The sequence below is a fragment of the Natrix helvetica genome (genome assembly GCF_964273705.1).
Source record: "Natrix helvetica genome assembly, chromosome: 2".
Taxonomy (NCBI): domain Eukaryota; kingdom Metazoa; phylum Chordata; class Lepidosauria; order Squamata; family Natricidae; genus Natrix; species Natrix helvetica.
In genome coordinates this window covers 225133143-225160042 of record NC_138552.1, presented here as the reverse complement: position 1 = coordinate 225160042, position 26900 = coordinate 225133143, and the positions used below count along the sequence as shown (strand labels likewise).

General features: G+C 45.5%; 1 protein-coding gene across 1 annotated transcript in view; it reads left to right on the top strand.

The window, feature by feature from the left end:
• Positions 1 to 9531: 9531 nt before the first annotated feature.
• Positions 9532 to 26900, top strand: part of SRD5A2 (steroid 5 alpha-reductase 2) — a gene marked incomplete at its 5' end in the record, with an annotated part of 34619 nt that continues 17250 nt past the window's right edge. Inside the window, one exon of the mRNA XM_081944484.1 lies at positions 9532 to 9845. Within this exon, the coding sequence (XP_081800610.1) occupies positions 9532 to 9845 (314 nt within the window). The remainder of the gene's footprint in view (positions 9846 to 26900) is intronic.

Sequence of the window (26900 nt, the reverse complement as noted above, 5' to 3'; positions counted from 1 at the left end):
CATCAATGGCACCAGTTGACCAGCCAGGGCCAGAGATGCACTATTGGGTATCATCCAGTGGTGGGATTCAGCCAGTTTGCACCTATTTAGGAGAACCGGTTGTTAACTTTCTAATCAGTTCGGAGAACCGGTTGTTGGAAGAAATCTTATTTTATTTATTTTTATTCCCCCCCCCCCACTTTACAGGGCTAATCCTGTAAGGAAGGCAAGAAGAAAACATTCTGGTGTTGTTTCTAACTTAATCTTTATTGCCCTGCTTACAGAAACTGCCTCTCCGGTTAACCCTTATTACATTGTAACAGCTAAGGCAAAACGCACATCGACGTGAGTAACGTTGAGTTGGCCATGCCCACACGGTCACATGACCACCGAGCCACACCTACCCAGCTGGTCATTAGGGCAGAAAACCGATTGTTAAATTATTTGAATTCCACTACTGGTATCATCACCCTATGCCATCAAATGACTTTATCCAGAACTTCCATATAGATGTCAAAAATGAGTGGAGTGAGAATTGAATCTGGAGGCACCCCACCTAAGAGTCATAGATCATGGTATCAAAAGTAACAGAGAGATCAAGGAGAGATTGGATAGACACATTTCCCCATCCTGCTGCCTCTGAAAGTTATCCACAAGTGCAACTAATCTGTTTCAGTCCCACATCTTGGCCTGGACCCATTTGGAAGAGGAACAGACAATCCTTTCTGGGCCCTTTAAAGCTGCAAGGCAATCATATTCTCACTAGCCTTTCCTAAAAAGAGAAGTGGGATACAGGATGATATTTATCTAAAGCTAAATCTAGGGATGGTTTCCAGGGGTAAGGGTTCTTAAGGAATAACACAAGCAACCTCTTTCTCAAGAATGCATTCATCATCACCCAGATCCAACTACATATCATCTCATGGGCAGCCCTGCACAGCCCTGGGCAGCCAGAACAGTTCAGGACAACTCTGCAGGACCATCTTGATCTGGCCAGCTCAGCATGGCCAGCTTGCCAACTCCAAGTCACCTCTGCCAACTCACCACTGCCAAGATGTCACAAGACAACTCAACATAGCCAATTTGCCTTGGGGACAACTCACCACAGCAGCTGGAGGGAAGGGCAGGTGGCTGAGCTAGCAGATGAGTAGAGCATAGAGCGGCAATGGCAGTAGCTGGGAGCTTCCCATTTTCACACTCCCTGCTGCCATTGCGCTGAGCTCCAGGCCGTTCAGAGTTCAGTCTGCTTGATGGTGGTGGCCCATCACTGCTATGGGCTGCTCCATGGCAACAGCAGTGTTTGGGTCATTCAGGGGTGGTGGTGGTGGTGGTGGGCAGGTCAGGAAGCAGAGAGATGGCAGAGGCCGGGCACATCCCATTTTCACACACACCCTATTGCTGCTGCTGCCATGCCAAACTCTCTAGGAGCTTGGCATGGGAGCAGTGGCAGCAATGGCAGAGGATGTGAAAATGGGATGTGCCTGGCTGCTGTCAGATCCTGACCACCCGCTGTGCCCACTGCTGCCACGCCCTAGTGGCCCAAACACTACTGCCACTGCCAAACAGCCTGAATTCTGAATGATCAAAGCTTGGCATAGTGGTGGCAGCGGTGGTGCGTGTGTGTGAAAATGGAAGCCCCCGGCCACCAGCACTGCAGCCGTGCACACTGCCCACCCACTCTCTTACCCACCCAGCTCTCCTGCCGGCTGCCCATAGCAATTTGTTATTCTGGCAGAATTGGCCAAGTTGAGTTGTTCTGTGATGACTTGGTGGTGGTGAATTGGCAGAGACAGCTAAGTGGTGGCAAGCTGGCCGCACGGAGCTGGTCAAGCGGAGTTGTCCCATTCCGAGCCAGAAGAGACATACATCCAACACTGAGGCGGAGGAACTTAGATTTAACCAAAACATCTTGTCCACCTTTGGAAGCATGGTGGACAGAACCTTTTAAAATAGGACATTACAAAAACTACACTCCCAGGTGCTCTAATGGCAACACTTCTCTATCAACTCTTTAGTTTTTCCATAACGCCTTTAATGTTCACATGGTTAAAAGTTGTACCTTTAAGAGGAAGTGTGGCCCTGATTTCTCAGAAAACCTTTTCAATGAATATAGATTTCTAGACAGTATTATCTCAGTCCAGTGTTCAGGTCATATAATCTGGTTGATTGAAGAGATACATTCATTTTACTGTTCCTTCCTTCAAACAATGCCCTAGGTCCATGATGGCGAACCTAGGGCACGCGTGCCACAGGTGGCATGCAGAGCCATTTGTCAGGGCACACGATGCGTTGCCCTGTCAGTTCCAGTGTGACTTCGGCCTTTTTTGAGGCCATTTTTCACCCTCTGGAGGCTTCCCTGAAGGCTCAGGGGCATGAAAAACCAGCCCTATGGGCAAACTGGAACTTCAGGAACACAGTTCCGGTTTGCCCGTAGGGGCAGTTTTTCACACTCCGGAGGCTTCAGGGAAGCTCCTGATGGATATTTATAGCTCTGGGGGCCTCCGGGGGGGGGAGGCGGGGAGGCTGTTTTCATCCTTTTCAGGCTCCTAGAAAGCCTCTGGAGTCTGGGGAAGGCGAAAAAGGAGTGCCAAAAGCAGGGGGAGCACTGGTCGCGTGCGCATGCACACAGAGGGGGGAAGCATGCACATGTGTGGCACACCCATGCATGACTCCCCTGTGCTCCCCCCACTTTTGTCACGCGAGCCAAAAAAGGTTCGCCATCACTGCCCTAGATTCATTCAATACATTGCACAAAACTATCATTTACTTAATAATCTCGTTTTTGTATAACCACAGTACGCTTGTTAGGTTCTGACATCTAAAACCATGATTTCCAAGGCACAGTGATTAGATTCACACAATGCATTAAATCAAAACCCTCCTGCTTAGTATGATGTTTGAATGAGGCCTCTATAGGCAAAAGCTAACTCACCCTTTGCATCAGTGGTGGGTTTCAAATTTTTTTAGAATATACTCTGTAGGTGTGGCCTGTTTGGGAGTGGTTTGGTGGTCATGTGACTGGGTGGGAGTGGCTTGGTGGTCATGTGAGCGGGTGGGAGTGGCCAAGTCAATGTCACTGAATTCTTAGCCCCAAAGAATGACCTACAAAAAGAAGATATAAAAAAGGAAATTTATTATTTTGTGCACTTACTACTTAAATAAGAATAAAATAAGCACACAAAACAATAAAACAGCTACTTACAGAGGAAATATGGCTGTCCTTGTCGGTCTTCAACATTACTGACCACCTTACACATACACTTCCAGCCCCTTTGCCCCTTCCCTCTTCCTGGATTCACTCACACATTTTTAAAACCCACAGCCTGTGCATAGCACACACACTTCCAGTTCCTCTGCCTCTTCCCTCTTCCTGGATTCACTCAGATGTTTTTAAAAGAGTGGAAGAGTGTGTCCGTGTGCACAGACTGTGAGTTTTAAAAACACCTGAGTAAATCCGGGGAGAGGGAAGAGGCAGAGGGGCTGGAAGAGTGTGCTCTTATAGTATCTTCCAGCCCCTCTGCCTCTTCCTTTTTCCTGGATTCACTCAGACATTTTTAAAAACCCACAGCCTGTGCACACGCACACACTCTTCTAGCAGCCCCTCTGCCTCTTGCCTCTTCCCCAACATCCTCCCACCACCACCCCAGCCACTCAACAGTTCTTTCTTCTTCTGGTTCTTCTTCCGAGAACTTTTCAGCAGCATGGTGAGGATGGGTGGGGTGAGTGAAAGAGCGAACAAGGAGAGGGAGCATTTCGGTACAGGGCATCCTGACCAACATGTATGGGAAGGCACGCTAAATTTCACCATCCGGTACAGTCGTACCGGCTCGTATCAGTTGAAACCCACTCCTGCTTTGCATGTTGAGCTCCTCTACTTTGGGCAATTAAGAGATAACAAAGTAATTATATTGTACCTTCTTTTCTGTAAGGATATTTCAAAATGAATTCATTGAAAACTATTGCAGGAATATGCATTGAAACTTTTTATAGAAAGGCATGAGCCAACAGACTAGGTATCAGATAAACTTCAGCAAGTGTATTCTCACAAAATGTTCCATCCTTAGATTTAACTCACATTCTAATGGCATAACTGCCTAATATCTGCGAGTAGAGCTGTCTTGATAAAATCTGGCCAATCACTTTCTGGCATATACTTCTGTGCTCAGGCTAGATAATTCAACCCCAATTTCTTCATTTCAGTCCAATAGGTTTGTTTATACCATATTAGGTCATACCAGGGGTTGTAACACAAACATATACATACATACATACATACATACACACATATTCGTGCTCATTACATTAAACTTCACATAGAAATGTGAGTATTTAGAGCTCTCACAGTCAGCTCTTGCAAACACCATCCCTTAGTTTTTAAACCAGCTGAAAAAAATGTTGACATATTATGCACTGACTCCATTGTTTAGCACTAGACTGTAACAGAAACTGACCTGGTATTGCTTGTACAAACCTTTTCAGGGCCAAGATCAAGAGGCAGAGATTGGTTGGATGTACCTAGCTTTGTTTTCCCATCTTCTGGCCGGAAAAGCAAAGTTGAGCACATGTTGGGCAACTGTAGACAAATGCTTAGAACAATGGGTACTGGTATACCACCAGTTTTTTTTTAACTTTAACCTATATATTTTGATTTCAAACTGCTAACATTAATGATTTTCAAATGATCAAGCAACAGCGAAGTACATAAAAGTGTCCATCCTTCCATAATATGGTTTCCTCACTGAGGATTAAACTATAACCAATCTTGTTTCCTCTGTGATTGCTGAGGAACATTATATTGTGATCCGGGGTGGGTTCTGGCAGGCACTACTGCCGGTTTGCTCGTGGGCGGGCGGTGCCCATGCAAACTTGATGCGCGCTGCGTGTGCATGCACAGTGCAATAAAAATTGTTCTGCCCATGCCCAGAAGCAAAAACCAAGACGGCGGCACCTATGGCGCCACCCGGAGAACCGGTTCAGAGGTGAGGCAGCCATGGGTCACTTCTGGTTCCAGTGACCCAGGCTGCCAAACCACTACCGAACCGTATGAATCCACCACTAATTGTGATGGCTATTTCTAACTACAAGGACAACCTACTCTGCATTCTTTTTTCAAGCTTGCTAGTGGAAAAAGAGTCCATTTTGGTGGGAGGAACTGGACACTGAATTGTCATCGGTGGAATGAAAGCACAACAAAGCAGCTGAGGCATAACCGGCAGACAGGCATTACCACAGAGGGGAATGGGACAACTTGGCACAGCCAACTTGCTGCGGCCAACTCACCATGGACAACTGGCCAAGGCCAACTTGTTGTGGCCTACTCACTGCGGTATAATGCACCATGGCCATCTCACTAGAGGACAACTCGCCATGGGGCAACTAGCTGCGGGACAATGTAACAATTCTATTTAATTATTTAAAATAAATAAAAAAATATTTAAATTTTTGCCATTCACATTTTGTTCTGTTCCTCCTTTTGCATCCTTTCTTTAATGACTCTATTCCACCATTTCTTTGATATGAGTGTAACTCTTGTCCCGCAGCGAGTTGCCCTGTGGCAAGTGAGCTGTGGCAAGTTGTTCTGCAGCACGTTGGCCATGGCAAGTGGTCTGAGGTGATTAGCTGTGGTGAGTTGGCTGTAATGAGTTGGTCATGGTGAGTTCCCTGTGGCGAATTGTCATAGACCCTACCAGAGAGTTGCTAAATCAAGCATGAAGCAGGGGTGGGTTCTGGCCGGCGTTACTGATGGTTTGCTCATGGGTGCACGGCACGCGCATGCACAGTTTAATGAAAATTGTTCTGCACATGCACAGAACTAAAAAAAAAAGATGGCGACAGCAGTGACCGGGGAACCTGTTCAGGGGCGTGGCCAGCCTGGATCGCTGTTAGTTCTGTGACCCAGGCTGACATACCACTACCGGTTGGGCTAAACCGGGCCGAACCGGTAGGAACCCACCTCTGTTATGAGTCTATTGTAAAATGAGTGGTCTGAAATCTCCAACCCACAATTAAGATGACTCTTTCTGTTTGCAGAAACTTTCTGTTTTGGTATAGCAACCCCATTTTTGTAAGAGAATAGCATTCCACATAATTCCTTCTTCAGTCCTTGCCATCATATCCCTTATGGTTTTCGGTGGAGATGGGCAGGTGGATCCAGAAAGATAATCTTCTCTCTATATTTAGGAAAAACCCCGCTGGCAGAGAAAACAATTTCAAAAGGGATCGCTCATATTCATAATAATAGTGTTTTCTGATACATGTATTGGTCAATTTGACAACGTCTCCCCTTGAAGATCACGTGCTCTAAGTCAGGTGGAATAATCTGATTCTTTCCTCGTGGGTTGAAACCTTATTTACAAATTCAAATATGTGGGCAAAATATATTTATTTAACATATTTATATGGCTATCTACCAAAACACTCTGGGTGGCAAACAAATAACAGCAATAATAGAATCCATGATATTAAACAAATGGCATAACAAAAATAATAGTCAAACCCCCTTTTTAAAAAATCTTAAACTGTAACAGGCTGACCTGCACCCATATCAGGACTCCAATAGCTCCCTGACAGCAGTGCAAGGGCGAAGAGCCAGATCATTCCAGCCTTTCAGAAGTCTAAGAAAACAGAAATAATTCAGCTTTCCTTTTCAACAAGTGAAGAAATATTTAATAGCTTGTTTGCCAATTGAAGCACTTTGTTATGGATTTTGTGCCAACCTAATTTGGAGAGAAGAGTCTTTATGTTTTAAAATGATGGCTACATATAAATCTTTCACATACAATGCACAACTTTATGGGCAGGGAAAAAAAGCCCCCAGTGCAAGAACAAGATGTTTGCCTAGGAAATCCAGAGGCATCACAAAACTCTTTCTGAGAATGTATTTATTTATTAGAGCCTTAACTCAAGTAACTCAAGGTAAAGAACACTCCCAATAGTCTTTCTTCCTTCTATATTCCCTTCACTAACATCCCTGTAAGGATGGGTTCTAGAAAGTGACTGGGCCAGTCACCCAGATGGCTTTCATGGCCCAGGAGAGACTAGAACTCTCAGTCTCCTAGTTTCTAGATCAGCATCTTAGCCACTAAACACAAACAATTTGAAATAAATGGTAACCTGGCTTTTGGTAAAATCACACAAGAGATTTTATTCCATTTTGTATTAGTTGCAGGCAACAAGAAACTTCAAGAGTATTTCTGGAAGTCTGATTAGTATCTTTAAATGCTGTGCAGTAGCAGGATGATTGTTCAATAAAATAATCACTAAACGGGTTCAATAAAACGTGTGGGATCTCGGAATTATGGACCAGTTAGAGGTAACAATGATTCCATCTGGTTTCTTACTTAGATCCCAGCTGTTCTTCCTTTACAGTCCTACACCTCCTATTAATTTATTTTAGAATTAGCTGGAACAATGAGGTTAGGCAATATAAAACTGAATTATTTACATTCTCACATTATCAGAATGAATCAAGTGGGAGCAAATGATATAGTAGAATGGCTTAACTGTAGTCTTGTTGGAGGGGGAAACCTCAACCTTCAGGATTGCGTGTCGACTTCCATATTTCCCAGAACCTTTCTGGTGATAATGATCATTATTTTATTTATTACATTTCTCCATCATTTAGAGATGGGACACAGTGAAAAACTTTAAAGCTCTAAAAAACATGAAACATTTAAATAGCATTCCAACAAAAGTGCTTATAGTCAAGGCTATGGTTTTCCCAGTTTGCAATATATGGCTGTGAAAGTTGGACCATAAAGAAGGCTGAGCGCCAAAGAATTGAGGCCTTTGAATTATGGTGCTGGAGAAGACTCCTGTGAGTTCTTTGGACTGCAAGGTGATCAAACCAGTCAGTCCTAGAGGAGATCACGCCTGCTGCTCTTTAGAAGGCCAGATCCTGAAGATGAAACTCAAATACTTTGGCCACCTAATGAGAAGGAAGGACTCACTGGAGAAGAGTCTAATGCTGGGAAAGATTGAGGGCAAAAGATGAAGGGGACGACAGAGAATGAGGTGGCTGGATGGAGTCACCGAAGCAGTAAGCATGAGCTTAAATGGACTCCAGGGGATGGTAGAGGACAGGAAGGTGGACACGACTTCATGACTAACAACAACAATAATTTCCACCCATCTCTGTGTGTGTGTGTGTGTGTGTGTGTGTGTGTGTGTGTCTTTTGCAAGATGATATAGAGAAGAAAAAATGCCACACCTCCTACCATTATATGACTATTTTATTTTTGACTTATTATACTCTGGACTCCAGGAGATTGTAAAGCATGATTTATTGCACATCACCTTGGAAGAGATTGATTGCAGAATAAACATTTACAGGCCACCCTTTTATCTTTATTAAATTGGGTTCAGAGATGTGGTGATAGCAACTATGAATGCTGAGAGTTCATCTGCAACTCTACCGGTAGGTGACTTCTGTCCGCATGAACCATTTTCAGAAGTAACAAAAAGTGGTCTCTGGACCACCTGGGCTGGAAAACCACTTACACCAAGGAGACACAAAACTCAACCCTAAAGTCCCAGCATCCCTTTGGAAGATGCTGTCATATCTCCACATTTTAGTTTATGCTGGGAAAGGTGGAAGGAAAGAGAAGAAATAGAAGACCAGTAAGGAAGATGTACGGTAGTGATGAGTTGAGAAGACCTGAAAAACCAGGTTGGGGACAAATCATCACGGAGAAAATCTAGATACGTGATCACTACATGTTAGGAAGTCTTGATGGTACATAATCAATCTGTCAAAAGAAAAGACGAATAAGAAAGAGTCTGTAGAGTAGACAGCTACTTATCTGAAATGGTATCGGGTCTCCTGCTTGAGCAGGGGGTGGACGGGGTAGATGTGGACTAGAAGACCTCTAAGGACCCTTCCAGCTTTATTCTGATTGATTGATTGAAATGCCTAAGCCTGCCAAGATCAATGGGATTGAATGGAAAGGGATTCTCTCTAGTGAGATAAGGACGGAGCAGAAAACACAAACCGCCCCGGGACTCGGGAGTAACTTGCGTTTATCATTAAAACTTTAACACGCCGTCCAAATTCAGTAAGCGTTCCCTTCTCGCAGCCTCCTCCGACCTGTTGCCGACTCCGGATGGGATAATTCAGCTCCCACGCTGTCCGAGCGCAGCTGGCTCAAGTCTCCGGGCTGGGAAACCTGAAGACCGGGCAGCACTTCAGCCTGAATCAGGAAAGCACCACATTGTTGAGATACCGTGGCGCAGGACAGAGTCACCAACGAGGGGCGCGAAGTCCAGCCGCTAACTTTAAATCTGAGGCGCTTTAGCGAGAAGTGGGGGAAGGGCGTGGGGTGTGCGCGTGGGGGGGGGGAGAGGTCCCAACCCCGCGATCCCCGGCAGATTTAAAGCCGCGCGCTCGGGCAAGGAAGAGAGGCGGGTTCCGACGACACAGGGCCGGGCGAGCCCCTCCTTTTCTTCGCACCTCGCTATGCCTTCGTTGGGAGGAGAGGCGGTTCTAATCAATGGCAGGTTTCGCCTTGACCTCTTTCGTCGCGGCTGAGCGTCCCTTCGGCAGGACACGAGGCCATGCACTGCTGCCCGAGCGTGGTGATGACCCTGAGCGCCCTGTTGGTGCTTTTGGGGGTGCTGCACTTGTGGCTTTACCTGCACCAGCCCAGTTGCTACGGGAAGCACGAGCTCCACCAGTCAACCCCGGGGAAAAACCACGCCGCCAGGACCCCGCGCGGCGCCCACCTGCCGTCCCGCTGCGCCTGGTTCCTCCTGGAGCTGCCCGCCTTCCTGGTGCCCGCGCTCCTGCTGGGGCTGAGCAGCCCTCCACGCTTCGCGCCGCTGGGCTGCAGGCTGCTGGGAGTCATGTTCTGCGGCCACTATTTCCACAGGTATCCCGCGTGGGAAGGAGGTCGGGCTGGAAAGAGGAGAGAGGAGAGCGCTTCTTTAAGCAAATGCGCCGGATCTTCTATGCTGGCTCTTCTAAGCCTGCGGCGAATTCGCCTAGTTATGTATTGGGGAGCGCAGTAGGGATGTCGAGTCTGCTAGGCGCTTCTTAGACATCCTGATCCTTTTGGGGGGTGGGACCGGGGGGGTTGAGTTTCCAAGGTTAAAAGGCCCATTGGGCGAGTAGGGAACGTGGAGAGCTTCGAGAAGCTTCCTCTTCTGCTCTGGAGTGGCGATCCGTTTCTTTCGGATTGACTCCCCGCGCAGATTTATTTTGGGGGGAGGATTGAGCGGGATGCTCGTTCTTCGTAGCTCCGCAAAAGTCGCCGAGATTTGCGAGGGATTCTTCGGTATGCCAGGTGTACAGGATGACCGCCTGAAACTCAGTGGGAATTACGAGGCTGTTATTGAGAAATCGCCTTTGTTCCGTTGCTCAGGTCAGATGTTGAGCTTTAGGATCGTGCCGCTTTGAACCTGCGTGCCGAGATTGAAGTCTCAGCCAAAGTTAATTCGCAGTAAAAGTTTGTTTTCTAGTCGAGTAACGTTTTCTAGTCGAGCTTCATTTCCGGTGGTTTCAGTGCCAGGTTTAGTGGATAGGGTCCGCAGTTCCAGCAAATAGTATTCTCGAGTAGCTGAAATGCTGAAGCTTTGCAACCCTTAATTCTAATGGTTTGGTTTGGTCTGGTCTTTTTAAAGAGAACAGTCTAAAAATATCCATACATGTAGAGATGTTATCTTGAGAAGTCTTAGTCTTTTCTGTCTGCTGCAATTTATTGCAATAAATGTTCAGCTCCTATTTTAAAAACGAGGAATGAGGAAGAAAGCAGATATTAAAGGTATTGATGGAGCAGCTTGCTTTCCCTGGCATACTAAGATCTTGATACCACAAGAAACTCTTTTTGTACTTCTAACACTTTATTGAACAATTTACACCATTCACCTTTTATGTCTAGTGCCCTTCCAGAGCTTCAGCTGCTGCCTTCCTAATCCTTTAAAATCTTTTTTTTAAAGATCTTATGTTTTTATATTTTTATTCTTACGTTAAAAGTGAAAGAATAAAAATATAAGTTTCTTGAAAAGAAATCCCCAATCAAATTCCTAGATGAACTAGATGATCTTGAAGAGCCATTCCAATCCTTACACTGTCTGATTCAGCGGCACCTGCTTCCCAAATACCATCTATGTACAACAACAGTGGTAATAGCCTTGCAGATGAATTCTAACTGCCATTTTAAGGCTATATTGTTATATCTCACGCTTGGAAGTTGCCTCTCTTGGAAGGCAAATGATTGGCTTGGCGTTACACCCCCGACATAGTTACTTTGAAAGGGCAAGTAAAGTAACGTGTGTGTGCCAAAGACACTGTGCAAATGTCATGTTACATAATTTCATTAAAAGAAGATTAGAGGCTCTTTAAATATTTGTTATTAACACTTTAATTTTGATAAAAATATTAAAATGAATGTTTCTAATTATCCTTTAAAATTGGTTTTGGGAGATACAGCTTATATTCCAGCTATATAAAGATACGACATTTGTGCCGGCTTTTAAAGGTTAAAATAAAAGTATGGTATTGACAGATACAGGATTCAAATGTATGAAGTTATGTAAAATGTACATTTAACAAAAAGGGCCTATTATCAGAAGGGATAAAATCAAAGAATGCTAAAGGATTAATTTAACGAGAATGACTTTCTACAATGCAGGTTAATTTGTGGTGTGCCAGTTCTTTTTCACCCAATTCTCTGGGAGCTGAATGTGATTGAGAATGGAGTGAAGTCTCTTTAGAGCAACACTTTTCAATCTTGGTAACTTTAAGATGTGTGGACTTCCCTTTGCTAGCTGGGAAATTTGGGGAATTGAAATCCATACATCTTAAGCAGAGATGGTATTCAGCAGGTTCTGACTAGTTCTGGAGAACCAGTAGCAGAAATTTTGAGTAGTTTGGAGAACCAGTAAATACCACCTCTGACTGGCCCCGCCCCCATCTATTCCCTGCCTCCTGAGTCCCAGCTGATCAGGAGGGAATGGAGATTTTGCGGTAACCTTCCCTTTCCATGCCCAACAAGCCACGCCCACCGAGCCACACCCACAGAACAGGTAGGTAAAAAAATTTGAATCCCACCACTGATCTTAGGGTTGTCAAGGATAAGAAACATTTTTTTAGAGGTTCTTCTGAGGCTCATCCACACAGTAGCAGTGATATCGCCAGACCTCGCTGTTTCAGCAGAGTAAGGAAGATACTCAGGGAGGATTCACACCCTGGCCAGTATCTCTTTTCACTTTTACCATTGGGCAGAAGACATCAAAGCATAGCCAGCTGGGCAAACAGGTTTAAAAACAGCTTCTACCCATGGGCTGTCAGACTCCTAAACACAATCACAATCACTTCATGTACATATGGAAGCGTGTGACTAGTTCTCTCCCCCCCCAATTACTTGTATAAGGATTATTCTCTATACCAGTGACAGCTAACTTTTTTGTAATTGCGTGCCAAAAGCGCACGTGTGCACATGCACCCTTAATGCAATGCGCATGCTATCCCTCCATGCTCCCCCATGCATGTGTATGCAACTCCCCTGCACTCCCCCTGCCCCCCGCGCATGCATGTGCAGCCCTTTGCATGCACACATGAACCCCCATATGCGCCCCACCCCACACATACACACACATACTCTGCGCTCCTACCACCCCATGCATACAACCCCCCACATGTGCCATCCCACGCACACGTGCACAACCCCCCCACATGTTCTCCCCCCCACGCATGTACAGCAGCGACCCAAAAAACAGCTGGCCTGCAGGAGGCGCGCGCACATGTGCAATGGAACTGAGCTGAGGTGACAGCTCATGTGCCCGCAGAGAGGGCTCTGTGTGCCACCTGTGACACGCGAACCATAGGTTTGCCATCACAGCTCTATACTATTCATGTTGTCTTGTTATTTTCTGTTATGGATTGCACCAGTGGAGGCTAAACCAATTTCATTCTATACATGATATACAATGACAATAAAGGCTGCTACTATTATACACTTTATTCATTAAACATGACACTCAGTCAACTGAACATTTAAAGATGTGTCACATATACCATTGACAGGTGCTAATGGCGGATACAGGCTTATTGCATCCTTCTTTCTCTCTGCCCCAGGAACAGGGAACAGAATATGCCAACACATGAAATTGCCTCACAGTATGTACTGCCTCTGGGATCCAGCAATGCTGGATTACTCTTGATACAGCAAAACCACATGAAATTGAATAGTTTGTGATAGGCAGTTACCCTCCCTGTAATCTCAAACTGCAATGCCATCCACAGAAACAATCTGCCAAAGGGGGTGGGGATGCCTTTTCTGCTTGGACAAAATTCCTTTTGAGGAAAGGAATATGGACTTAGCAAATATCAGTCATTTTTCTGTGTTAAGGCTTTGAGGGTTAGCCAGATATTGCTCAATAGCAAACGTCATTCTTTTTTTTTTTCAAAGCCTGCCTTTAGGCTTCCTGATTTTCAAGCCCCATTCTCCTTCCTGAAAGTAATTCTTGCATGTTACCTAAACCGAGAGAAATACAGGTAGTCCTCGACTTATAACCACAATTGAGCCCAAAATTGATGTTGCTGAGTCAGACGTTTTGCCCCGTTTTATGACCTTTCTTGCCACGTTTGTTAAGTTAATCACTGCAGTTGTTACATTAGTAACATGGTTGTTAAGTAAATCTGGCCTTGACCTTGTTTATCAGAAGGTTGCAAAAGGGGATCACACGACTCCGGGACACTGCCACCGTCATAAATGTGAGTCAGTAGCCAAGCATCTGAATTTTGATCACATGTCCATGGGGATACTGCAACGGTCATAAGTGTGAAAAAGGTCCTAAGTCACTTTTTCAGTGCCATTGTAATTTTGAACAGCCACTAAGCAAACTGTTGTAAGTCAAGGACTACCTGTATTAAAAGACAAATACAGATCTTGGCCAGCTAGTACTTTAGAGTTTTTGTGCCTTTGTCAGTCTACAGTGTTTCTCAACAATGGGAGCTTGAAGATACATGTGGATATCAACTCTCATTATTTTTCCTGTGCACTGCTTGGAGAATCCAAGCAATGGGTTAAATTAGTCTGGTTGCCCTGGGACTGAGGAATCTTTTTTCCTTGACCATGCCTCCTGGTGCCTTGTGACCCCAGATTTTTTCCTCAGTCTGGCCCGATAAGAGACTAAAATTTGAGTTCCAGCTTTTTTAAACCAGGCTTGAACTTTCCTTTTCTATATTTCACCATTTTTTCCCCTTTTGTTCAGTTTTTTTCCTTGCCTCTTATTTTCTGCTATTCCCTTTCGTTTCCCTTTTCGTTTGATTCCTCTTCTACTTCGTGGACGGCTTGTGAGGTAGGAGCGGACGTGGTGGTGGGGTTGCTCCACTGACCGCGCCGCTTTGGATGGCAGCGGAGGCTCTTTTAAGAGCCTTATCTCTCCTTCCGAAAGTTGGCTGAGCTCTCGGTAGCTGCTGAGAGCGCGTGGCAGTCGCCTTTTAATTATTTGCTTGCTGCCGAGCCTGGGAGAGCTGGCGGAAGCCACTTAGAGTTGCAGCCGCCATTTTCTCAACCCCCACCCTCGCGCTGAGTGGCAGCCATTTTCCAGGGTTCCAATTTTGCGCCCTTTCTTCTTGACCTTTTGCAGCCTCGTCCGGCTCCCGCAGATCGCCGCTGAGTGGTCAGCTGGCCCTCTTCGGGTCTCCAGAAGGGCCACTGCCACTCTATTTGGAAGCATCGGGCAGCGCTGGTGTCGTTGGCCTCCACGACATCATTCACTGGCACAGAGAGTGTGAGTTGGGTTTTTTCTGTTCCTCTGCTGCCCCTCTCTGCCTGATCTGCATAGGCCACACAACCTCTCTGGTTCGCAGTCCTAATCCTGACTCTCCTCACTTGCTCCAGGTCTAAGCTGCAACAGAGGGCCTCTTCATCAAGGACTTCCTATCTGACTCACTTAGTGACAGATTCACCATGTTGCCTCACTTAGCGATGATTTACCAAGTTTTTCAGCTTACAACTTCCTCTTCGTCCTGAGACTGTCAAGATGGCTGAGACCCCACAAATAACTGACATGGAGCAGCCGGGACCCTCTTCAACCTGCCAGGGTAGATCAGGTCCTCCCCATGCCCGATTCAAACCCAGGCCCTGGGCAAGGGCAGACAACTTAGAAGGGGCAAAGTGACAGGGCAGGCCATCCCTCCCTATTGTTTGTCATCAGCTGCAGTGGATAGGGATGCTGCACGCTGGCAACAGGCACTTGAGAAACAGTTTGAGAAGGCCCAGCGCCAGGCCAAACCATAGGCCCCAGCTCAAATGGTGTCAATCCCTCCTTCCTCTTCCATTTGGTGACTCCCTGTGGGTCACTGAGGAGGAGGTGGCTTCCCAGGACTTGTCCCCTGACTTCTCCATGGTAGACCCCGGTTCACCAGCGCCTTCCTTTGTTTCTGATTTGGCACCTGGGGACGTGGCGCAGCCTGATGGGAGGATTCCAGCCCCGTCCTTCGAGGAACAGGCACCCCCTTCTCCCAGAGCCTGATCCGGGGACAGACCCAGGGACGACCAGGAGCCTGAGCTATCCGCCTGCATGCAAGCAGTTGTGGCTCGAGCCATTTCCCAGGGTATAGAAGAGGGGCTTCAGAAAAAAGACCAAGCAACAGCCAACCCGGCTCCACCCCAGGCCAGGAAGGAGGCGCCCAGTACTGCCCGCAGGATTCGCCATCCTTCCTTGGAATCCTCAGTGGTCAGTGAGGCTTCTGCCTGGGAAGACCCAGAGCAGGAGGAACAGGAGCTTTCGGAAGAAGAAGACCTCCCCCCAGATGCTTTCTCTGGGCTTTTTAAGCTTACACTCTTCAAATATATATTGCATAAAGCCAGGGCCACTACCCAAGTGGGCACTAAGGCCCAGACTACCCAAGGCTCGGCTGAACCTTCGGTGGCTAATCCTAACGAAAAGCATGTTTAAGACTCAGGCACCACCACAGGAGCTGGTTCCTGTCCCCAATCTCTTCATGGATGTAATTCAGCAACAATGGGTCCAGCCAGGTTCCCTTGCTGCGCCCAGTGTTGGGGATAAAAAATTATATTCAGTGGAACCTGCACTGGAGGACATCTTAACTTTGCCTTCAGTGGATGCTCCAATAGCGGCCCTCACCTCCAATTCCATTCTCCCAGTGGACCTGATGGAAGGTCTTAAAGCGGAGGACAAAAAGGTGGAGAAGGCCTGCCACAAGACTCACCAGGCAGCAGCATGGGCCATTAAGGTGTCTTCCTCCATTTCATTCTTTAACAAGGTTTCCATCATTTGGCTACGTGAGGTGCAGGCTAAGCTCCCGGTGGGGGACGTTCGCCTCCACCAGGACGTTACAAAGATCATCACAGCAGCCCAATACTCTGCCGACACCTCCCTTAATGCGGCGAAACTTGCCTCTAAGGCATTGGCCTCCAATGTCACCTCTAGACATCTCATGTGGCTTTGCCACTGGCAGACTGACCAGTAGAACAAGTGGAAGCTCACTTCTTCCCACTTCAAGGGAGCCAAGCTCTTTGGGGAGGTCCTAGATCCCTTCCTGATCAAATCTAAAGACAAGTGAAAGGTGCTTCCCACCCTGTCCAAGAAGCAGGAGCGTAAGTCCGCTCCCTATTACAGGAGACAATCCTTTCGTTCCAATGATTCCTTCCCTTCCACTTCCTCTGCTGCCCCAGATCATACAATCAATCCTCTGATCGTTCCCAGGACAGGTAGTGCTTTCAGGACAGAGGCAGGCAGCAGTTTAACTTCTGCTAATCCAACTGCGGGGGGGCTCTCACAGACCTTCCGCAAATCCAAGTGACCATCAACGGTCACCTCCCATCGGGGGATGGCTTCAGCTGTTCATCTCCCAATGGGAACAGACCACGGAGGACAACTGGGTCCTTCAGACAGTCAGGGATGGACTGTCACTGGAGTTCTTCTCCCCCCCCCAAGGAATTTCATACATTGCCCTACCGCTTCTTGTCCTCTCAAAAGAGAGCTCATGACCCAGGAGCTCCATCACCTCCTGGAGATAAATGCCATAGAACAAGTACCATCCGACCAGGAGGGACCTCCTAACGTCCATTGACTTAAAGGAGGCTTATCTACACATCCCAATTGGACCACAACACCAAAGGATCCTGCGATTCTTTTATGACGGCCGACACTATCAGTACAGGGCCCTGCCATCCAGCCTGTCGTCGGCTCCCAGGACCTTCACAAAGATTCTGTCAGTAGTCGCTGGGCACCTCAGGTGCAGACCCGTAAGGCTCCAATGTTACCTGGACAACATCCTCATTTAGACATCGTCCAGGGGACAGGCCTTGAGGGACCTCCGCAACCACGGATTTTCCTTGAATCTGGAAAAGAGCCACCTTTCCCCGACTACCAAACTCCTCCACCTGGGGGCAGTGATAGACACTTCCACCTGCAGGGTGTCCCTCTCCCAGGACAGGATAGACAGCCTAGTATCCCTAGCTCGCAAGGTCCAGGGGTCGAGGCAGGTCCCGGTTCTGCTTCTCTCACAATTGCTGGGGAAGATGATTTTGTGCATCTTGGTGGTCCCATTGGCACGTCTACATTCCCGGGAGTTGCAGTGGTTATTCTTGCCCCATCAGAGAGCCAATAGAAGCAACTCCCCCATGAAGGTTCGTCTTCCCCCAGCTGTGAGAAGGTCCCTCGGATGGTGGCAGTCAACAGCTCTTCGGAAAGGTCATCTCTTCAAGGAGCCAGAGAGAATAGTCATCACAACGGATGCCAGCCTTGCCACCTGGGGCGCACACATGGGACCTCACGTGACTCAGGGCAAGTGGTCACCAGCCAAAGTGGCTTGCAACATCAACTTCCTAGAGTTGCAGGCAGTGGGACTCGCCCTACGTCATTTTCAACAGGACATTCTACACCAACGCGTACTCTTGATGACGGACAATGTGGCCACCAAAGCCCACATAAACTGCCAAGGGGGCACGAGATCCAGAAAGCTCATGGCGGAGGCAGAGACCCTGGGCAGGTGAGCAGAGTGTCACCTCGAGTCCCTCCGCTCCGATCTCATCTCGGGGATGGACACCCAGGCAGACTAGTTGAGCAGGACCACCATAGGCAATATAGAGTGGCGATTACACCTGGTCCTGTTTTGCCAGCTGTCTCGTAGATTCAGCACTCCGATGGTTGACCTATTTGCCACCTGCGAGAACATGCAACTCTAGCAGTTCTTCTCCCACTTCCACTTGCCGGAGGCGGAGGCAGAGAGGACGGATGCTCTCCACTGCCAGTGGCCCCAAGTAGCTACTATATGCCTTCCTGCCACTACTCCTGCTACCACAAGTGATGTGCAAAATCATCGTGGAGAGGGCAGAGGTACTGTTGTCACACCTACCTGGCCTTGTAGGTCCTGATACGCCGATCTTGTCAGCTTGTTGGTGTCCAGCCCATGGCGAATTCCCCAGGGCCAGGTCTCCCTCATCCAGGGGGTCATTGTATATCCGGACCCCCAGTGGCTCCAGTTGGCCATCTGGCACTTGAGTGGGACCTCCTGAGGAGGGACGGCCTGTCGGAGGAGGTGATTCATACCATCCAGGCATCCTTCAATGACCAGGATTTACGATTCCACATGGTCCAGCTTCGCCAAGTGGTGCGACAACCTCCAAATTGATCCAGTCACAGCACCGGTTTTCCATGTATTGGACTTTCTTCAGGGGGGCCTCGACAAGGGACTCTCTCCTAACACCCTCCGTTGCCAGGTAGCTGCCTTATCCACCGTTTGGTCAGGGGGCTCAGCCTCAGCAGGATCCCGAGAGTTAGGTGTTTCCTCAAGGGTGCTTCCAATTTACGACCTCTGGTGTCCACTGATACCTGACTTGGCAACTATCCGTGGTCCTCCAGGCTCTCACTTCAGCTCCCTTCAAGCACTGTTTCCTTCCGACACCTAACTCTCAAAACAATTTTCCTTGTCACAATAACATCTGCGAGGTGCATTTCCAAGTTGGCGGCCCTATCAGTCCGCGAGGACCTTTGTATCATTCATCCAGATAGGGTTGTTCTACGCCTGGACCCTGCATTCATCCCAAAGATCAACACCTGGTTCCATAGGCGCAAGAGATCATATTACCGAACTTTTGCCCGCATCCCAGGCATCCAAGGGAACGCGTCTGGCACATGCTAGATGTGAGACGGGCTCTGAGAAAATACATAAAACGAACAGCAGAATTCCACAGATTGGAGGCCCTATTCCTGTTATTCCAACCAGGGTCCATGGGCAAGAAGGTGTCCTCTGCTACCATCGGCAAGTGGGTGAGAACGTGCATTGCAGCTGCTTATGAGCATCAGTCCAGGACTGTTTCTCGGAACGTCACCGCTCATTCTATGAGGAGCGCCACCACCACTGCAGCCTGGGCAACCCAGGCTACCGTATATGACATCTGCAGAGTGGCTACATGGTCCTTTCCATCGCCCTTTGTCAGACACTATAAACTGGACATGTTTGCATCGGCCGAAGCATTGTTCGGCAGGCAGGTTCTCCAAGGGGTTGTTTCCACAATCGAATCCCTGGACAAACCTAGTGACATGTAACTTGGGTATATCCCATTGCTTGGACTCTTCAAGCAGTGCACAGGAAAATGACCATTGGCTTACCTGAAGGATCCTTTTCTGTGAACTGCAGGAGAGTCCAACCCACCCTGGGTTATTGTGCCCAGGGATTCGGTACCATCAGTTACCATCGAACTCTTCTCTATTTATCAACAAATTTACTATCCTCATTGGATCCAAAGATCATCAAAAATCTGGCGTCACGAGGCACCAGGAGGCATGGTCAAGGAAAAAAGATTCCTCAGTCCCAGGGCAACCAGACTAACTTAATCCATTGCTTGGACTCTCCCGCAGGGCACAAAAAAGGACCCTTCAGGTAAGCCAATGGTCATTCTCAGCCACCCTACTGGCCAGCCTAATAGTTGAAGAATTCTGGAAAGTGAAGTCCACACACTCTCCATTTGCCATGATGGAAAAATACTGGTCTAATAATGCCAGTGAGAGATGCCGATATATCTTTTGTTTTGGCCTCATGCTTGCGCTGGAGAACGTTGCTAATTGCTTGATTGCCATCACCAACGCGGCACCTCCTTCCAAAGCATTCTGAAATGCAAGTCTGCATTGACAGAAGGTGGCATGATTAATCAAGCTGGCACTGAATATTGTGTTGTGGCAATTTGCTCTACTTTGTAGATACTCCTAGCAATATATTCATGATCCCATTTATAATCCTACATTATAAATCAATGAATCAGAATAGAGCTGGAAGGGACCTTTGAGGTCTCCTAGTCTGGCTTCCTGCTCAACCAGGAGATCCTATACCATTTCAGACAAGTGACTGTCCAATCTCTTCTGATGAAGCACCCACAACTGTCCAACTTCCAATGATGAAGCACCCACAACTTCTGAAGGCAAGCTGTTCCACTGGTTAATTGCCCTCACTGTTAGGAAGTTTCTTCTTAATTCCCCATTAATTTCCTAATGAGTTTCCATCCATTGTTTCTTGTCCTACTTTCTGGTCCTTTGGAAAATAAATTGACCCCCTCTTCTTTGTGGCAGCCTCTCAAATACTGGAATACTGCTATCATGTCATCCCTAGTCCTTCTTTTCTCTAGACTAGCCAAACAAAAATCCCGCAATTATTCTTCATATGTTTTAGTCTCCAGGCCTTTAATCATCTTAGTTACTCTTCCTTACACTTTTTCCAAAGTCTCAACATCTTGTGACCAAACCTGGATGCAGTATGCCAGGTGTGGTTTTACTAAGGCTTTATAAAGTGGTACTAATTCTTCACGTGATTTTGATTCTATGCCTCTATTTATACAACCCAGGATTATATTAGCTTTTTTGGCTGCTGCCTCACAATGCCCACTCATGTTTAAATGATCATCCACTAGGACTCCAAGGTCCCTATCACAGTTACAGAATGTATTCCCGGCATTGTCAAACCCCTCCTCCCGTCCCAAGTAGAAGAGTGATCCTTGGCAATGATCCTTGGCAATGCATTTGCATTTCTACTCATTCTCTCTGCATTTCTGGCTTCCCTTCCTAGAGGGCTCTATTTTGACATTCACATTATAGAGAAGAGTCACGTAATACAGTATATGGGGCTCGTGCCTCTGTGAGTAGGACACCCTGCATGGTGCTTTAGAGCAGAGAGAAGAGTATTAGTGCCTGATAATTAAAATGAGATTCATGTATCAGTGGTATGGAGAGAGTCCCATGTTACAGTATTTGTTTTCCCTCTCTTGTTAATTTGCATGATGTGCATTGTCCTGGCAGCCTCACTTGTACTGTTAAGCTGAATTTAGTGTCCAGAATCCCAAGCAAAGAAGAGCTTTATTTAGGACTCATAAAAAGCTAAACTAAACTAAGCTATGTTATGGTTTAATGTTATTAAGAATCAGTGACGTGCGGTGAGGTTTATGACTGGTGAAGCTGGTGACGTCATCAAACCGTGTGGTTGCTCTGATCGCACGGGCGCAGCCCAAACGGAGAAGTTTCTCTTCTCAGAAATGTCAGAAAGGGGCAGGCAGGCTGCCGCAGCTGCACTGAGAAGACATTTCTGAGAAGAGAAACTTCTCCTTTCTCCTCCTCCCCCCCCCCTGCTTCTAGTACTGATGATGTTACCTAGGCATTTTTTGCATCGGGCGAGCCCAGGATCCTTGCAAGAGGAATGGGACCACATGTGCAGGTGGCTCCTCAGCGCACAGCCTCAGATTAGCACAGCCGCGATCCCCTTCCCCTGCACACGTGATCCCATTCCCCTCCTTCCTAAGCCAACATGAAGGGGACCGCGGCTGTGCTGATATGAGGCTGGCATTGAGGAGCCGCCTGCACACGTGGTCCCATTCCCCTTGCAAGGATCCCGGGCTCGCCCGATGCAAAAAATGGCGAGATCGGCATACTTGGGGCTGCTGCTGAGATGTCCAGGGAGGCTAAACCAAGCCGCGCGCCTCTCCCAGCCACTTTCACAGCTTCCCGGAGTAATTTTTTTTATTTTCATGATGAGAGCGGTGCGGCCCTGCCTCCCCTGCCTCCCCTGACTGCACGTCACTGTTAAGAATGTACAAACCCCAGTGAGAATAATATTCTAACAACGATAGCTTTCCTATGTTTACTATTATGACTACTCTAACTAGGTTACTATGACTTTCTCAACGTTCTTTAGAAATCCATTCTAATATGGGGGTGAAGGTGGGGTTAGGGTTCTGTTAAAATAATGTTATTTGCAAATTGCCAATTTCCATACTCCATAATAGAATATTTAAAATTCTCATGTATTTTCTGCAGCTCCTTCTGAGATAAATCACCAAGTAATAAGGATAAATATAAGTAAGATAAATATAGGAATAGACTATGAAATATATGATTACAAAACAGTCATGTATTCACCATATCCTGCAGCATCATGGAATAGGATAGGATAGGATACTTTATTTGGGCGGGCATCAGAATTGTGCAAGTATCAGAATAGATACTGATGCACTCCCTATTTGTCCGTTTGTTAGGTTGGTATAAATCTCCAAAAATTGTTTCCAAAATGAAAGAAAATAAGTGCATACTCAAGGCTAAGTGTGACCTCAAGGGACACTTAAGATAACAAACCAATTCTTTTCATGTTTACATGAAAATAAGAAAGTAAAAATTTAAAAGTAAATTCATTTTTGTTGCACTCTTCTTCAACAGAAAGAAATTTGAAGCTGACTTAACTAACCTTGTTTCCTCAGATTGATTGGACTTTGAAACACATCAACATATCTAAAGTGCATTAAGTTCTAAGTTGGAAAATATTGTTTCATGACGTTCACTCTAAATGGGAGCCACGAGAATACAACTTGGCTAGTATACTTTTAATATCTGAATGGGTACAGAGTTTCCTATAGTACCCGGTTTAAAATACAAGTGATAGTATGTCACTTATCTCTTTGTAAAAGAGAGTCCTATTATCTTTTGGTGGTTTGGGTGTCTTCTTATCATCAGTGATGAAACTGTACATTTCACTTGTACACGGTTTGCCAGTAAAGAATGCTAACAACAGAAGATCATAAGTTCTACATGAGTCAATTTTATTCCAAATCTCACAATAGAAGGATTTTAAAATCCTTGAAAAGTTTCCTCATATATCCTGCTTCATGTTTGCAGACGAAATCTTCAAAATGTAAAATAATTAGTAATGAATTAAACGAATTAAAGACCCAGAATGCAAAAATTCTGTTTCTTAAAAGTTGGTCTTCATTTCTCCATTCTTTTCATTTGCCCATTTGTAAACATTTTAATATATATGTTAATAAATTACATGTAGTCTTTCTTATTATATATTGTGTGAGAATGTCACAGCTTTAATTGTGAGTCCTGTTGCATGAGAATTAAAACTCAACTAATATGTAGCCATGGCATTTATGTTCCATTTTAATATGAAAGAAGTCCTTTCTGTTCTCCTCATAATTAAAACCACATAATAAATCTTAGAATTTTCTGCACTATTCCAGCAACTAGCTTTTTGAAGTATCTAGTGTGGCTAAGTCATTCTGGCACATCTTTCATCCTTTGAGCTGATATATGAGACACATTAAAGCAACAGGAACAAACTGATCCATCTTCATAAAATTTCACGCGTTTATTTTCTAGAAAAATAGTAAGGGATATTTTGTGGCAAGAAAAGAAGGGCAATTTTCAATTATCTGCCAGGTTGTAAACTAATATCTCTCTCAAACTAATAGATAGAAAAAGACTAGTAGAATAAGTCTAGCTGGAAAGTAGATGAGGGGGAGAAAGTTTGGTAGAACTTTCCAAGAATGAAGATTCCCATGTATAGGTTATAAGCAGATAGCCCAACAGCACGTACTCATCATTTCTTCTACAGAAACAAACAGTTGCAGTAAAATGTCTTATTTAAGTTGCAATTATAGAAAGAGCTCCGACTATATTACATAATAGACATATCACAATGACATGTGTTCCTGACAACAAAATCTTATATTTAAGAAAGTTAAATAGTTAACAAAAGTATGATGTTACCCTCATGCAGTGTTCTTTCGGGGTGGGGAAATCCCTTCTCACCCCATCAGTGGTATGTGTCTTCTTTAATCTTGGATCCTCTGTCAGGGGCATGGGAGTTTGAGGGTTCTGTGCAGTACCTTACCTGTCCTAATATTGCACTCTTCTGGACAGAGAGATCTGGTGTTGTCCCTGGGCTCTATTGGAGCCAATTTAGGAGTCGCAGCCCTAAGTGCTTCTATCACCAATAGGAGCATTTTATTTTCCATATTCTTTCTCGTTTCCCCTTTGTGACCCAATATGTCTTCAGCTTCTCCTTCCCCTTCTTCCTGATGTTGCTGTAACTTGTCATTGCTACATCTACCACAACTGCTGAATTGTGGATCTCATCTACTACCATAATGTCTGCTTGATTGATCATTACTGCATGTCTGTCCAGACCCGGAAGTCCTACAAGATTCGACCCTGTTATTCTCATGTGGAATCTCCTATGTAGACTTGGGAGGTCTAGCCCGTACAGTGGGCAAATGTTCCTATACACAATCCCACCTACATGGTTGTGCTATTCAGTGTATGCTCTTCTTGCCTGCATCTTTCACCTTATCACTATGTGTGGATTGTCTGTGGGGCCTCTCTGCATGGTCTGCATCTAGGGTCCTGTCTAGTGTAGTTGACCCCTGCTTCTGTGGATCTGGTGCTTATTATCCATTCTTGTGATGTTCTGATCAGTGCTCTCTTTTAATCCAGCCCTTTCTAACCACTGGTAAGATTTCCCAATGTCAGCCTCCTCAGGTATCTGCATTTTCCCTCCTTGATTTTTCCATGTCTGTTGCTGCCCCGGGCATTATCCTGGAAATTAATCTTTGAGTACTACCTTACTGATATTACTTTTGGATATTCTGTGTTTTATCCAGGACAGTGGCTTTCACACTCACCAGACTACACATGCACTCTTTCCAGCTGGTGTACAATCTCTTGGTGTTGGACCTGGGATGGAAACCTCCTTAAAAATTGTGAGGAGTTTTCAGGTCTTTAAATAGGCTGTGTCCATGCCCTCCTTTGGTTAGCTCACTATCCTGGCAGGATATCTGATGACTGGCAGGGCGCATGTGCTGATGGCATGGATCTTATCTTTCTATTGAGCTGTCTTTTTAGGACATGTATTATCCTTTGACGATATTTGGGCATTGTTGTCTTCCCGGCCTCCTCCTTGTGGTTCCCACGAAACTGTGGGATACCAAGATATTTGTAGCTGGCCTGCATGTCTGCTATGTGGCCCACTGGTCCTTTCCATCAATCTTAACTACTTTCCGATATGTAAAATTACAGCAAATGTGAAGTTTGAAATAACGCCATAAATACATATGTTCTGACAATCAGTCGATGGATCTTCAGTGTGGGAACTTTAGTAGGAAGCAATTCTAAGCTTTCAGTTACTTTTTCTGAAGAAACTTCTATTCTAAAGGAGTTGAGATTTCAAGATTTATAAGCCAATTCACTCCACAAAATTCTACTTTTAGAGTTGTGAAAACAAAATAAAAGCATTGAATGTGACCTATATTTGCAACCTTCCTAAAGCTGCTATGTTTTATTACAGCTTCTGTCTTTCCTAGTCATCATGGCAAGTTTGTAGTTAAAGCCAGGAGAAAGCCGCCAAGTTGGAAATGGCTATAATATATTAGCCAAACATATGTTGAGTTCTAAGAGACATCTACTTGATGAGTCCATTGCAAACTATTAAAATATTGAACCAGAATTAATAAAACATTTGCTCTAATAATAATTATGCATGGCTAAAAGGAAAATTATCAGTTTATTGTAATAAAATACATATTCCTAAGCATCAAAAATGTTCTCTCGCATTTATAGAAAAATCATTAGGTATAGAGAAAGCTAGGTGGCAGTACTTATTTTTAAATAATTGAATGATGAAAACTTTTCTCTAAAGGGCACATTTTAATCTGACACTGAAAGTTATCTCTTTTGACTTGCAGTGTTATTGAGGATATTGTTAGACAAAAAAAGGAAGAGAGATATTTGTCATGTTACAAGGTGATCTAAATCTTAAATCTTAAATACTAGAGGAATATTTTTGATAAAAGAGAGAGAGAGAGAGAAATGAAGAAAGAAAGAAAGAAAGAAAGAAAAAGAAAGAAAGAAAGAAAGAAAGAAGAAGAAAGAAAGGAAGGTATATTCTCCAAGTTTAGATATTTTATATCTTTCATATACGTTCAATGATCAGAATAAAATCATACCGTAAAAGAAATTGGTCATATTCCTGCTACTGGCAGCTAACTAAATTATTGGTCAGTACATAGCACTGAAACTTCTATGCAGATTTGGCACAAAGAAATGTAAACAATTGCTATGCTTAAAATATTCATGAAAAAAATTGAAAGATTACATGAAAAACAGTGCCACCAGCACAGGGGTGGTTACTGCTGGTTTTACTATCAGTTTGCAATCCACCCACCAGATGTGTGCTGTTCAATGTAAATTGTTCTTTGCGCATGCGCAGAAAAAATTTACAGTGAACTGCCCATGCACAATCACTAAAAACTAAAATAGCAGCAGCCCAGCAGCGGCAAGGGAACTGGTTTGAGGCGTGGCAGGCCTGGGTCGCTGTCAGTTCTGCGACCCAGGCCTGAATTCCACTACCGGTTTGGCCGAACCGGGAACAAGCCACCTCTGCACCAGGATTATCAGTCACCAACAGATAACAGCACAAATGTGCTAGAAACTCTAACATGATTATTAGCACAGGAAAATGGTGAATTGGGAAGAGCTGATTGTGGTGAACAAGAAAAAAGTGGATGGTCAATGACAGCATCTAATGAATTTCACTTGAGAAAGGTTAATGAGCTGAGGAAAGACAATCAGCAGAGGACTCGTTGGGAATTTGTTTGTCAGAAGGCTGCAAAAGGTGATCACACCACCCCAGG